The sequence below is a fragment of the Bombus fervidus genome, chromosome 16 (genome assembly GCF_041682495.2).
Source record: "Bombus fervidus isolate BK054 chromosome 16, iyBomFerv1, whole genome shotgun sequence".
Taxonomy (NCBI): Eukaryota; Metazoa; Arthropoda; class Insecta; order Hymenoptera; family Apidae; genus Bombus; species Bombus fervidus.
This window is the reverse complement of record NC_091532.1, coordinates 4866574-4882363: the sequence shown is the minus strand read 5'-3', so window position 1 is coordinate 4882363 and position 15790 is coordinate 4866574. Positions and strand designations below refer to the sequence as shown.

The 15790-nt window shown below is 42.2% G+C and overlaps 1 protein-coding gene across 1 annotated transcript; it reads left to right on the top strand.

Annotated features, from left to right (window-relative positions):
• Positions 1–298: 298 nt before the first annotated feature.
• On the top strand, positions 299–7138 carry LOC141445920 (uncharacterized). The gene is made up of 2 exons (XM_074112122.1): positions 299–1169; positions 6701–7138. Exons 1-2 carry the CDS (start codon positions 996–998, stop codon positions 7001–7003), a joined length of 477 nt encoding a protein of 158 aa, XP_073968223.1. The 5' UTR covers positions 299–995; the 3' UTR covers positions 7004–7138.
• The last annotated feature ends 8652 nt before the right edge of the window (positions 7139–15790 follow it).

The following is a 15790-nucleotide window of genomic DNA, read 5'->3' as shown; positions in this document are numbered from 1 at the left end:
AAGAAAACTACATAGGTCGTCCTATTTTTGTAACATGACTAACTGGTTAGTTAAGTTCGTTTTTGTAGATTGGTGGGAAATAAATAGAATAATTCGTAAGTCGAAACAATCGTCGGGATTAGGATTTTCTTTTTTTCTTATCCGATATGCCTTTTTTATTTCGATGTATTAGTTATCATAAGATTTGTAGAATCTTTGAAACTACGTAAACATGATAGTGCCATATTATTCTTGGTAGCGTTTCATTCTCCTAAGCGCGGTACATCATGAAGTAACGCGATGTTCTTCCAGCGCAAAGGTAAATCCACGATTGTATACGAATATAAATTGTAATCTATGCGATTTATTTCCCACCAAAATGATAGTGATTTATGATAATACGATCCGTTACCTAACGAAGTAAACGACCGATTCCATTGTACCTATTATATTAAGCCCATCGTTACATCCTAGATTTACCTGTTTCTTCCCCAAAGACTTATTTAAGAAAACCTCGAGGAAAAGAACGAAGAAAAGAAAAAAAGAACCGATTCGTTGTCTCGAACCCTTTCGATAAACACGTCCTACGATTCAACGATGTCAGTAAATCTGAAAACTCCATGAAAGTTGCCCGATTTGTACTCGATAATCGAGCATAAATCACAAAACAACATTTTAGAAAATTGATCGAAATATTTGGAATTGTATTGAAGTAAGCAAACAACAAAATATCATTGGATAAATAAAATCTTCGCTCTCTAAAAATTATCTCGTTTGTTCGATAGCCCTTTAACGGAACCCCCGAGCCCTTCTCGCCTCCCTCAGCCGTCTAATCGACGGAACGACGTCAGAATTTATCGAAATTAAGTTTGAAATTGTAGACGAGTAGACGACGAATGAAACGATCGTTCTACGAGTTCTGTTCAATCGTTCGGTGTCCTTTAACGGAACCCTAAATCGTCGTTTCCTTTCACTTTATCCATCTCGTCGCTGCTTTCTCGGATTACGGCGTCGTGATGCAAGACCGGCGAGTTTTCGGAGCTTCTTGTCTACGGATAAAAGTCGGAACCGAGCGGACGACCGCAAAAAAGAGGAGGCAAAGTCCTCGGCGAACAGCAACGCCGGCACCAGCAACAGAAGGAGAAAAAGGAAGAGGAAAGGACGATATCGGAAGTTGCTGCAGTGGAACAGTGAGTAGAGAACTTACTCATCCGACACAGACTATCAAACCGCATCTACTTTTACGGAGTTTGGGTACAGTTGTTCGGCTAGAAATTCGATACGCTCGGAGATTCCAACGATTTTTGCGATCGATAGCCGCGAACGAGCTCGTTTTTAGACGATGACGGAGCTTAAATCAGCGGATAAATCTCGAGTTCTATTTTACAAATCAATGTCGTTCCGATAGTTTGCTAATTTCTAAATCAATTTATCTCGTCGTTTTATTTTACGTGTGCTTGCACACCGCAAACTGAACTCTGTGGAATCTTAAATTTTATTTGCATCAGACTTAACGTCGAGGGGCTAAATTCTTATCTAAACACGACAAAATTTCGATTTACGATTTTTAATTTTAAATATCTTAAAACCCCCCTACGAATCTCTTCCGTTTACCAAAAAGAAACGAAACGTAGAAATTCGTAATTACGCGGCGTTACTTCGATAAATCGATCACGTTGTCTCGCGACTGGTTCTCTAGAGATCGGAAGAACCTGCGATAAACGAGCAATCGATACGTCGATGTTACGATCCATCGTTTAACCGTTCCGATGTAATCGTTCGTCGTAGCTAATTACTGCTTGAACGCCGCAAGCGATACCGAATAATACCAGCCTGCGGTTCCAGCGAAACGATTAAACTCGTTGAATTTGATTTCTAATGGGACTCGATTTACGACTTCCTAAACGAACGGCGAAAGGAAGAAAAATGGCGAAGAGGTTAAAAATAGTCGGCAGTCAATTTTCGCGTTACGTTGGTCGGGAACGCGAGAGTTGGGCTGGAGTACGGTAAATAACTGGTAAAGAAGTGCCGCGAGTAATTGCTGTCGCCTGGAAGCCGGTCGGTGGTCGGTGATCGGGAAAAACGAGAAAGCTGCGGCCAAGCGAAACTGTATAAAACGTGGCTAATCCGATCTTCCGTCATCAGTGCGACGAATATCGAAACGGGAGCTGCCACGACCAGTAAATCCAACGATGAATCATTTGGTAAATCTATCTTTGGTTTCTATCGCTAATCGTTCGAAGTTAATCGTTTCTTTCGATGGCTTGCTCTTCGATTTTTAAATCGCGTTATTTTCTAATTTCCAAGGAACTGCCTTCGGTCGCGGTGTTCGAAATTCAACACGTCGTTTCTTGATAATACGTCGCAAGATATTAGATCAACTCGTAAATAATATATATCTGCGTACATTATCGCACGTACGTATCAATAATCATACGGTATATTAACGAGAACGTAGAGTGTGAATTCTAGCGAATCAAACGTGATTAACGATAAATTATCGATTCGAAACTATCGAAATTATCGATATATGAAATCGTCGCCATTCCGATGTAATAATTGTTTCTTATTCGTTCGATTAATCTTTAAACCGTAAATTTCTTTAAATAGTAAAATAATTAGGTAGAACGTGTAATAAATTCCAATGAAAATATCTCTATGACGAGTGGAAATTATTTGTTTTCGCATCGTTGTTTCTCTAACTTCGCACAATGGTAGAACACGTGAATGAATTCATTAGCGGTATAGCAACGGTAAGACAGCGGCTCTAATTGGTCCCATTAGCTCAATTGCTAATCACCGGATGAAATTATTCGATGGTACATCGATGATGTAGTGATCTTAAATTACGAATATACCAGCTAATTGATCAATTACGAGATAACGAATAACCGGTAGAACGTATTCGATCGATTATCGCGATCGTTGTTGGATCGATTATCGCGCAAACTACTTGGAAACTGAACTCTCCGATCGATCGATCTGCGATCTTTTCGTATTTAGAGATATCGATCGTAATTCGTTGCTTTATGGCGCGTAAATCAACCTTTCAACACAGCGCGTTTCCCGTGACGGCTTTTATTATCGTTTAGAACGATATAATTTACCGCGTTAATTACGATAATTCAAAGTTATTATCTCTCGTTCGATATCGTCGCCAATCGACCGACATTTCCTGTAAATTTCCATTAGAATACACCGCGAATAAATAATGATAACGTTAATTGGAATCTTCCCGCCAAGTTTACCGAGGGATAGCTCTCGGTAATTGCATTTTCGTTACCTTGACTTCCTTTTACCTATTTCTCCAGGCTCGAGACGAAATCATTACGCTTGAAAAACTTGAAATTTGGGTCGTCCAATACGAGAAGAAGAAACGAAATTGTCCAAGAGGGTCGTCCTAAGCGCGCTTCGCTCTCAACTTTTAACTCGATCGACTAATAATTCCTGTTGCGAGCGTTACGAAAGAGAGAGAATCGTAGGATTTGAAGCATCGGACGTAGAAAAGAATTCTTTCCGATTTTTCCCTACAATTTTCGATAGAATTCGTTTTTACATCGAACGCATTAAATATATTGCTGAATGTACAAAGGTCGATCGATCGTCTCTACCGTCCCTCGCGATGTTTGCTATCGTTCGAAAGACAAGGATTTAAAAGTTAAACGTTCTTAGATTGAAGGTATCCCCAGGAACGCTCGGTGCGAGATTATTTTAAGCTTTAAAGGACTGCTCGATATACTTTGAGAATCAACGTAGCGACAAATACACGGCCAATAGCACATCGCTTGACGCGGTTTAATGAAAATTAGAGGCCACCGACCAACGCAAAACTAATAATTATAAATCGAACACGTAGGCGTGCCCGGTGGAAATTCTATTAAAACGAAATTACTCGATTTCCATCTTTCAAACGTCGTTTCTACTTAATCACGAGATATTAAAGTTCAAGCGGGATACGAAAAATGCGATCGTTCACGAGATTCGCTCGTTCCCACGCTACAAAGTATCGTCTGAATTTTTTATTTTTATTTTTACGTTGCTGTACGTAAAGACTGCATAGTTACAGACAGAGATAACTCTACTTCTAAACAGTAGACGGATAGATTTGTGAAATTTCATCGAAGATGCGTTTGCTATTATAACGATCGACCTCTCTGAAACGATCGATCGGATACGAAAATACGTCGACTTCATTCGACGACCGTCGCAATGACGTTAAAATTATCGAATTCTTCAATCGCCCGTTACTTGTTATAACTCGCGAAGCTTCCACATTAAGAAATAATCGCTGCGGTAGATGTTAAAAGGCAGAACCGTCCACGCGCACCTAATTTCCGTGATCCATTTCTTTCTGGTGTTTAATCTTCTATTTTTTACGATCGCTGTACGTACCTTCCTTTATCGATAATAACACCGCAGTTGGAAAATAGTCAGGAATCTTAAAACACGCGCTTCGTCGTTGGTGCATCGCGTGGCAAACCGAGAGAAACGCGTATACCGGCAAAATTTTCACGAAACTTTACGCGAATAAGAGTACAATGTATTTAATCGACGTCGTAACACGTGGCATCGGTCTCGTATTAGACAAATTATTATTAGACAAACTTTGTACTAGTTGACGAATTCTGGGCATGATTCTGGACAGAAGAATGACACGGAAACGACACATCGTAGATAAACCCAAGAAACTTTAATTACAATTTAAAACATTCTACCGGCTCGTTGGCAGACGTTCCAACTTAAGCGTTCAGAGCAAAATAACGCTGTATAGAGCCATATTAAAACCTGTTTGCACCTATGGGATCCAACTATGGGGAACAGCGAGTAATTCCAACATAGAAATTCTTCAACGATTCCAATCAACGACTCTAAGATCCTTAATAGATGCACATTGGTACATTGCCAACGAAACAATGCATCGCGACCTTAAGATACCTACAGTTAAAGAAGAAATATCCAAATTCAGCGATAGATATAACATAAGAGTTAACAACCACTAAAAGCCATTAGTTACTCAATTACTTGACACGATGGATCAGATCCGCAGGCTAAAAAGACATTACCCTCTAGATTTAAACATTAGATTCAGCTCGAATCAAACATACGATAATCATTTATTATTCACGTTATCATTCACTGGTACCAATATAGAGAATGTTAGTTCGTGTTCAAATTACGTACTTCTATTTCGTGTGTCTCAGAACGACCATTTGAAGGTGGTTCGACTATATTTTCTTGAGTTATCACTACTTCCTCTTGGGACTCTGATGGAAGTATGTCTACGTCTTGCTTCTCTGTTACATGTTGCTCAGGCCAAGGAACTGTCACATTCGTCAACGGCATTATATTCGACGTTGTGTTATTATCCGTGAAATTGTAGATTCGAAGAGCGCGACGTGATCACCTTCAAAATGTAATACATTATGGGTAATCGTGGTAGATCGATAGACGTATCTATGACATATGCTCTGCTACTTATTCACCACAGATAACTCTGATATTGATTCCCACGTATCGATCGAGTACCACGCCAGAATAATTTACTTATAATTCTCAATGAGAATTGATTGTAAACTACTTCCAAATAAAAAACGAAGTTTACTTTACACCATAAAAGAAGTCATGTCGATTTGCGAATAGGCGCATGGAACAAGGATGATCCTACTGTGGGAGGAGTATAGTGCTAGTAGATTTGGTGACGGTATAATTTGCTTCAATATCGTTCACGCTAACACAAAATCAAGTATCGGTCTCTATATGCACGCAATCGCTTCGTCACTCACTCCTCTCGTTACAACGGTTCCAACGCTGTCTTTTCACGCGGACCATCCTTCTCGACAACGCTGACAACACTGACTTCTCAACTCACGACTGCCTGTTAATTCGTCTTTCTCCCTTAAGGATCCCTTTGTCTTTTCTCACAGCCCCACCACGTACGTGGTCCGCAGCCATGGTCACGTAAGTCTTTTTTTCGCGTAGCTATTCGACCGAAGGACCGACGACACGTTGACGAGTCGCTCGGCCCATTGAAGTAGCCAGACCCTTTTGGCCTGTCGACACTTGGGCTTTCTCGTAAAATTGTTTATAGTTCAGCCGATATTTCTTAGGCAATCTGTCCACGATAATACAGTACGAAAGGGAATATCAACGTTTCTTTTTTTTATTTGGTAGGATTTTTGCAATCAATTCTCATTGAGGATTATAAGTAAATTATTTTGGCGTGGTAACTTGGATTATAAGTGTTTATAGTATGTTTGATTCTAGTTGAATCTAATGCTTAAATCTAAAGGCTAATGTCCGAATATCAAAGTTAACTTGCATCGCTGGATCAAATTCCATTTAAAATATCGTACGATAAAATATGATCGTTGAGAATTGTACGCTGCTTCAGCGGCGATCGACGAATAATCAGGATCGTTATACGCCTCATCGCGTTACCGCTCTTATCACGCAAGAAATCTTTGAGAAAACGATCGTTGGATTTTTCCTAAAAGATAGCAGAGTTTCTTGCCGCTTGGCGATCGTACTCGGCAGGTAGCATCGATACAACGTACAAGCGCGGAAAGATCTTACGCTCGACGATCTCGACGAGAAGGAAATTTAAATAGCTCAGTCCCAATTCCGTTCTCCGGTCGATTGTCTAATTCGGATTGCAATTCGATGCACCGCGGACAACGAAAACGCTAATTATCAATACGTTTGTACCGTTTTACTATTCCAGGGGGTAACGTTGCTTCTTTTGTGCGGTGTCTACGGTGCTTTGGCCGGTCGCCGTTACATCGCCATTCCGGTGGACGGGTTCGACGTGATCGAGCTGAGCCCGGTGGCCCCAGCCACAGCCAGGATCACCAGGCAGACAGAAGCTTACCTTCCAGTAGCAATTCCTAGTGTCTCTCAGGAGGAGCCGAGAAGTCTGCGCTCGGAGAGGTCCAACGCCCGCATCCTGGATTACGTGGATTTCGGTGGACAAACAGGCTCGAACGGAGCCTTCAGCTGGTACGCCGATTATCCAGCGCATCACTAATCACCTAGAGTCTGGACGATCGAGATGCATTTCCACGGATCCTGCCCACGAGCGTTCCATGATCTGCGAATCTGTTACGTCGAAGAGGAAGGAGAATATCGGAGAAGCAGGTGACCTGGAGATGGTATCGATTGTTCTTTCGCGTTCTGATCGGATCAGCGGACGTCGGAATATCTCTTGGCGAGGATTATCGTTGTAAGACTGGCAACCATCAAGTTGATTAGCAGGTTGATCCTCCTAACGAGACGTACTCTACGAGAAACGCGCACGTAGCATGAAAAATTGTACGTCTTAAAGATGGTCAAGCGATTATCGGTATCAATCTGCCGCGAGAAGGCAAGCAAATACGCGTGGTTGGTGATCCGATGTCAGGAACGCGGGAAATCTCGAGGATCGTCCGTTTCGAATTAGGTCGTTTCGTTACGCCCTCGAAGGGTCAACGTTGTCAAACAGTTTCGAAGATACACAGACGTTCAAAGCGCGAAGCGTGCGCTCCTCGATCGATGTATTTTGGAAATTAAATTACTCCTCGAGTTGGCGGAGTTTGCTTGTTAAGCAATTTGGTGGAGCGACCACGCGAAAATGTATGTACGCGGATCGATCGATACGTTTTGGAAACTTTCTAAGCTCGTTTCGTCGATGTAAAAAATGAATTGTTTGTCAAACTCGCGAAACTGCCCTGTCTCTTCGTCGGCTCGTAACGGATACAAACCTCCCGACCTTTTCTCCTCCTTCATTTGACGGAAGTTAAAGAGTCGATTGCCGTGTAACGAGACCAATCGTTATTCGTATAATTCTTCCATAGCGAGTCGAAGCTGTTTGAATAAAATATGAAACAGCTTGGTTAACCGAGATTCGACGATCTCTTCATCGATATTCCTAAGAGACCCGTTCACGGACAATACCTGCAAACGTCGCGTGCTCCGATGTGCGATAAGCTTACAACCGTTTACAATCGCCGTTAAAATAAAAGCTTGCGAGTGAAACTCGTTCTTCTCCACGGCGAAGTTCCATTTATCTCCACTCGTGAAATTTACCTGCGGCATTTATCCCGACGCGTGCTGTATAAATGTAAGAGGAAGGGCAAGTGCACTCGATACATATGCATGGTGGCGAGCAAAAGCTTCTAGCCGGATAAAGTTCTCCTGCGATCTTTCGTGAAATTCGGTGATCTCTTAAAACCACGGTCGCCTTCGTCAACGTGCCATCCCTTGCTCTATAAACTTTCTCTCCACGTTTACCTCTTCTCTCCTCTATAGCCTCTAATTACTTTCAGAGAATTAACGACGATAAAAGTCGTTCCTTGTCCTCTGTGATCCTGTGACAATCTATCTGGATCCTCCGGAAGAGAAATCACGAAAAAACGATATCCGACCAGAAATTCTCGTACACCACCGTGAAACATCGAACGATGTCCATTTAGAGTAATAATAGTTTTATTTTCCAGCATACGATCACACCCATCGTTACAATACGATAAATAGCGAGAGAACGACGGTGCGTGTCCATTGTGATCTTTATATCTATAGTCTCTCTCTCACTCTCTCTCTCTCTCTCACTCTCTCATTTTTAGGTACAACGATAACAATCTCGTCGAGGCGAGCATCATTCCTATTCCCAGGCGGAATTCAATTTAACGAGCCGGCGAATTTCACGAATCACGATTCTTCTTAAGTACCTATATATCTATATATGTATGTATATATTATATCGCGGCCATCTGGCGTCTGCAAACGGCTAAGAAACGATAGGATCGATCGAATCCGCTCGTTATTATCCTCGTCACGCTCTTCCCTTCGCCATCTCGTTCGTATTCCCTCGTTCTTTTCACGCTCGTTGAAATTTCAATGGATCTAGCGAAGATCCAACACGCGACGTTAATCGGCCACGTTTCGCAAGGCATCAACGACTTCGTCGACCTGGCGGCGATCGCGTCGCTCCTCTTCCTTTTATCTGCAGCGCGGAGCAAGTAAATTTGCCTTCTCGCGATTCGCGAGCATTCGAACGATTGCAAGTTACAAAACGTAGATAAATTAGTCTGGTCTGTGGTTTCTAATTGCAAACGTAACATTGAAACAAAAGAAATTTCGCAGCGGAATTACGCGTTAAGCTAAGAGGAACAGGTGAAAGTTTCTATCAATAGGAAGAAGAAAAAGGTTGATTGTTGCTCGAGAGCTCGCAAGATTCTCTCGCTCTGTCTCTTTGTAACACGTTTTACGTTATAAGTGTTGGCTGTAATTGTTCGTTGAGATCTTCTTTCTACGATAAACGTCAGAAAGGTCTCTTCTACGAGGCAATATAATTCGGTTGGAAATGAATTGTTTTCATAGGAAGAAGAGATAGGGTGATCCTTCGCGCAACAGCGTGACGAGGATAATAAACGTTTCATCGAATCCAAACGCGTCATTTCCATCTCTATTCGTCATCTCAATCCAACGTTACATCGAAATACTTAAAAAGCAAACGCAATTATCGTAATGAATAGCGATTAACGTTGCTCTCTGCAAATTCCGCCAGCTTCTCCTCTCTTTCGCTGCGTATATTTCCGTTCAGACCTTATCAGTTAATCGATACAGTTGAATTTTGTGCGAACGCGACAGCATTTTTATTCGCTCCAGCAATTTAATAATTTAACGATCGTCGTTGACGAGGAACGCCGTTCGTCGCTCTCGACGATTCCGTATCATCAGATACCTCGCTGCAATTCGCCATCCCATCTACGAGAAAAGACGTCGCGTCGCCTTTTTCGTTCACGATCCTTTTATACTTAAGTTTGTACAGTTTCGTGTAATCCGAGCACCATGGATCATCCATCACCCTGAACGACACGTTTTTCAATTATTTAACAATATAATACGCGATACAGCAGATACGTATCAACAGCAATTTTCCATGGTCTGGTAAATTTTTGACAAAGGACATTTACAAAGTTCACTCTTGCTCCCTAATTGTTCCAATTGTACGAAACAACAGCGATTCAACAACTCCTGACCTGATGACGTAGCTACGTCAAGAAGAACGACGCGAGGTCGAACGGCGGTATCGATCGACGAAAAATTGTCAAAATTCGAAGCTTCGATGGCCAACTGACGAGCACAGAAGAAAATGTTCATCCCGATGCTCGTTCCATCGGGAAATCTTTTTTATCTTGTTCTATGCTGCGATTCCTGTCCAAGCACGATTATGGCAGACTGCACTAGCAGCGATCATCGGAGCGTTAATTACGTTTCCGCGTTGCGACGTTCTCTCGGCGTTCGATCGAATGATCTCGCGCGAAAAAATTATCCGCTTGCCGCGTAGGCTCGTCAGCGGCGTTACATAAACGTATCGCGGCTCGCAAAACGCTTCTGTTTGCCACGAAACGCCTCCTCATCCGCTTCGAACGCGTTTCCACTTATCGACGGCTCGCCGAGCGTAACGAAAACAACACGTTTTTAAGCGCGTTACAGAAAAGTACGAACACAAGTAGAAGGAAAACAACGTGTCCCGCGCATTGCTGTTGTCACACGCTCAAGAGACCACCCGCTCAGAAACAGTAATAGGATAGGCTAGACATCCTGCGTACCACAGCCATCACGACGATAACCAAATAGTAACGCAATAGACGCCTCTACGACAACCCCTGAAGAGGGACTAAAACGTCGGTATAAAAGCCCTCCAAAATAAGCGCTCGCCCCAGTCTCTTGTAACACTCTGAATCATTCTGTTGTAACACTTTGAACCGGCACTCTGTTGGATTTGCATAATAAGTTCTATTATCATATACAAAGTTCAATTTCTTCACCTTAATCGTGAAACGTTCGAACTGCGACGCGAGGAGATTGCCACGTGAACTTGAGACCTCGATTATAAAAGAAAAGAAGGTTGAACCGTAACCCAACTATTAACTTCCTTTTATCGAACTTTATTATAAATACAACGATTACAATGATTTTACAGAGGTAGAACGATACTGAATCAGAGAAAGACTGAACAAGAACAAGAACTAGCTGAAGTCTCGGCTTATATGCGTTTTAGTTTGGGGATGTTGAGGGACTCGGTGCAGGCTATGATGAGCGAAAGAGTTGGGAGGTCGGAGGTCGATGTTTTATCTATGATTAAGGTGTATCATAGACCCGGTGTAGGCTATGACGATAAGGTGGTGACGTGTGCGAAAGAGTCCGAAGCTCGGGGGTCCATGTCTTATATCTGATGTAGATTAAGATGTGGATGATGTCGCAAGATCACCGACGATCTATCGGTTTCTTGACACTGTCGTCCGCTGCGTAAAAACGCGACCCGTTTCAACGACCGGTCCATCCGCTTCAATTCGTCGAGAGGGAAGCGCAAGGGCGTGGTATCGAGAGATCGGCGAATTGATTTTCGTCGATGACCTCGAATCATCCAGCTCGCGTCAATGTCATAAACACGACGAGGGTCGATAGGCTGTCGAAATTCGTCATCGTGGAGCGTGAGGCGTAACAAGATGATTCAGGAATCGAACGCGAAGCTACGTACAAGTGTGATCGTGTTTGAATTTGCCTGATTAAGGAGAATAAACGGCGTGTGCCTCGTGTTTTAAGCGGAGAAGCGAAAATCTGTGGTTTCCAACGTAAAGGGGATGGAGCGAAGTACCCGGACAGAAGAAGAAACGCGTAGCTGCGAAAATGCTAACGATATCGATCGCCAAAACACATCCGACGACTGATGTTTACACGTACGTCGGTGGTTTTTGTTTTAAGCAGAAAAATATCGTCCAACGAAACTGAGAAAGATGAGAAGCTTCGATGTTGGAGGAAAAAGGCTTTCCCCTCGGCTTTCCGTAGAAAAGTATCCTACAAAGAACACCGGGATTTTATATTCCAAGGAAACAACTGTACGATTTTTACGTAAAGTCGTGTTTCAGAAAATCAAGTACTTGTCTTTCCACAGGAAAGCGTCGTAAAACACCGAAATCTCGCGCATCAAGTAATCCACTAATCTTTGCGTAAAATTGTCTCTTAGAAAAACGAATCTGCCTTGGCTTTCCATAGGAAAGTAGCATTTAAAACACCGAAACTTTGTGTATTTTCAACGAACGACCAATTCGCGAACAATCTTCAAGCTTAGCTTCCGAGAACAGAATCTAACAAGCAGCTACCAATTCGATCCAGCAACGTTTGGAATTATCCTGACACGCAAATAAGCTGAGATCTTCCGTCCACGCGAATCCAAAGATATTACAGCGATAAACAGACCGCGGATGTTCGCGCGACGTTCGTATTTTCCCGAACGCGATCGAAGAAATGGCACCTAAATAGACGTTTATTACCGAATATCGCTAATTACCAGACACCAGGTCCTTTCGTAACTTCCCTCATTTTTTTTTTCCTTTTTCTCTTTTCTTTTCTACGGAATACATAAACATTTTCGTAGCTTTGTTCTCTTTCGTCGCAGAGAATACACGCGATGATACAACTAACTATGGAAAATTTCAAGACTCAGCTATCGTGTAGATTACGCCGATGATCGGGTTCGTTACGCTTCGTCGTAGTTTCGCGTCAGTTAGTTGTATCATCGCGTGTATTCTCTGCGACGAAAGAGAACAAAGCTACGAAAATGTTTATGTTCCTAGGCATCGACGCAGATCGTCGTATCGAGAGACGCGCTCGCTCTTGGAGCAGAACCGCGCGTCTCGAGAACGAGAATAGAAAAGTATCTCGAGCACGATCGCGAACGTAACGTTGCATCGAATGTATAATAACAAGCTTAAGTGCAGGCGGTCGGACGCGTTACTGTTGTACTTAAATGGGATTAAATACGGCACCGATGCACGTGTTCGTTTCGCAGCGCTGAGCATAAGCATATTAGGTGTGTCGTGCGAGTGCGATTTAACGCGTTGACCGAGCCGGAAAATTCTCTGTCTTTCGACCGGTACGCGCGTGAAATTCAAAAGCATTGAAAATTCCTTATCATCGTTTGTATTAATTTTTAACGTTAGCCAGGCTACGACTTTCGCGCTTCGATCTCACTTTGAGTTCGAAACGACTTTCAACGTGCGTAGGAAATATTTGCGCGTAAAATTAGCGTACGAAGTGACGCGTACTCTAACGACGACGACTCGTTCGCTCGTTTTACCTTGGGAAATTTTTCAACGATAGAAAAATACGACTCGAGCAAGGATAATCCGAAGAGCGAAACGAGGTCGAACGTTTTAATCAATTCCACCGTCGTTGATCACCGATGATACAATGCGGCGTTATCGACGGATCTAATTCGAACCGACGTCGTGAGAATTGACGCGTTAAAGACGAAACCGATTCCAAGGAGACTCGACAGCCGAAAAAGGCTGTTTCTCCATTCGACGGTTCCAGCAAGCGTTAACGAGCAACAGCTTCGCGCGACAAGGCGATCTAAGCGATTCCCAATGATTTCTCCGTTCATAGGTATTTTACAACTTTGCCTATTCGCGAAAAATTCTAGGAAGATCGCGTTGAGCCAATTATTTTTATTAAAGAAAAAAGAGGAAAGAAAAGGATATCTGTTCGACGACTTTTTGAAATTAGTCTGTGTCGGAACTTAAATTCAACGGCTAGTTTGGATTTTTCAACGAGGAAGCCGTGAATTTGTCGTGCGGTTCCTAAATGCGAGCAAGTTTTAAAATTGAAAAATCCCGTCGGAATTCGTGGACGTGTAGCTTCTCGAAAGTTAAATTCAATTGCATTCGCGTAAGGTAACTTTTCAAATTTTCAAGCCAAAGGAATTCAATTGTGTAACTTCCGGAATAAAGAGCAAGTTTTCGTTTGCGTTTAACATCGTACCGCTTTAATCGTCTCGAAGAACGGCGCGGGGATGGATAAGAGGGAGAAAAAGGGAAAAGCGTAGGTTTCCCAAACTTTTCCATCCTTCTTTCGAACAAAAGATATTACGTACAGTTAGATAGTATCGTCTCGCGTAACATAACTAAATTTACCTGCAGTCACGCGAGACAGATTTTGTATCCACGAAGTTGTTGCCGGACGTTGAAACCGTGCGGATCGTGGCAGGTGTTGCGAAGCAAAGATTGAGCGGAATTAATTGCACGGCTTTTTGCCTCGTTGATAATATACCGCAATAATACTAGCGATAAAGCTTCGCGTTATCGCGGTCGTTTTCGCCAACGTTTACGCGTTTCGATTCTTCGTCGTTCTTTTTCCTCGTCCGGTTAAAAATCGAACGATGCGTAAAAATTGTCATAAAACGCGTAAAGTCTGTCGATGAGAAAAATTAAAGGAAATGTATCGCGAGAATCTATCGCTTCCGAAGTGAATTTGTAAAATTAGACGCGCAGAGAAACTGTGAACGTACTTTTCTTAATTACTTTCTAGTCCTTTGCCTTGTTACATCGAGTCACGTACGTGGTGTGAATTACGAACGACGAATAACGTTCGACTAAAGCTCGACTCTTCAACCCTTTGGCTACTGTTGGCACCTAAACGCGTTCGAAAAATTTTATCGACTATAATTCCAGCGAATCTGATTCGAACCAGACGTAAGTGAACGCTAATTCAACAATTGTTAGTCGTACGTTTATTTTACAATCATTCTTTCTTATATCCTTGAAACGAATAATTGGGATAATAAGAAGGCCAGGGAAACACGCAACGCGAACACGAAACAACAAATGATTCGTGTTCCGATTCTCTGGAAACAAGCGAACAAACGAGAATACGTGTGAGTAAATAATATTGTTTTAATATAGTAGAATTCAGTGTTTTAACTGTTTCAATGTACTTTCTCAGAGATGCACGCCTAACAAAAAATTTCTACGTCTCAAAGTCTGCCGTAGTCAAAGGATTAACTCTGACTTTGTTTTTCACACTGTTAAGTCGTACATGTGCTGAGCATAGATCGTTCCGATTTCAACGTACCATTCAAGTATCGAGAAATTAAGGCTAACGATACGCATATACTCGAACGAAGAGGATCATAACGCAAAGAGTTGTTAACACGACACATCTGGTATGCTTATTGTCGGACACACGTGCATAAAACGCATCAGAACGAACGATCGCGTTCCATTCGTACGAACGATCAAAAACTCCAAGATCCTTAATAGATGCACCTTGGTACGTTACCAACGAAACAATGCATCGCGACCTTAAGATACCTACAGTTAAAGAAGAAATATCCAAATTCAGCGATAGATATAACATAAGAGTTAACAACCATCAAAAGCCATTAGTTGCTCAATTACTTGACACGATGGATCAGATCCGCAGGCTAAAAAGACATTACCCTCTAGATTTAAACATTCGATTCAGCTCGAATCAAACATACGATAATCATTTATTATTCACGTTATCATTCACTGGTACCAATATAGAGAATGTTAGGTCGTGTTCAAATTACGTACTTCTATTTCGTGTGTCTCAGAACGACCATTTGAAGGTGGTTCGACTATATTTTCTTGAGTTATCACTACTTCCTCTTGGGACTCTGATGGAAGTATGTCTACATCTTGCTTCTCTGTTACATGTTGCTCAGGCCAAGGAACTGTCACATTCGTCAACGGCATTATATTCGACGTTGTGTTATTATCCGTGAAATTGCAGATTCGAAGAGCGCGACGTGATCACCTCCAAAATGTAATACATTATGGGTAATCGTGGTAGATTGATAGACGTATCTATGACATATGCTCTGCTACTTATTCACCACAGATAACTCTGATATTGATTCCCAGGTATCGATCGAGTACCACGCCAGAATAATTTACGTATAATTCTCAATGAGAATTGATTGTAAACTATTTCCAAATAAAAAAACAAATTCGTACGAACGAGCAAC

What these genes read in the sequence shown, in the direction of transcription:
- LOC141445920 (XM_074112122.1), top strand. Translation starts at nt 996, where the DNA reads ATGCAAGACCGGCGAGTTTTCGGAGCTTCTTGTCTACGGATAAAAGTC. An exon ending in GAAGTTGCTGCAGTGGAACA is followed by an intron (nt 1,170 to 6,700) that starts GTGAGTAGAGAA and finishes TTACTATTCCAG; the next exon opens with GGGGTAACGTTGCTTCTTTT.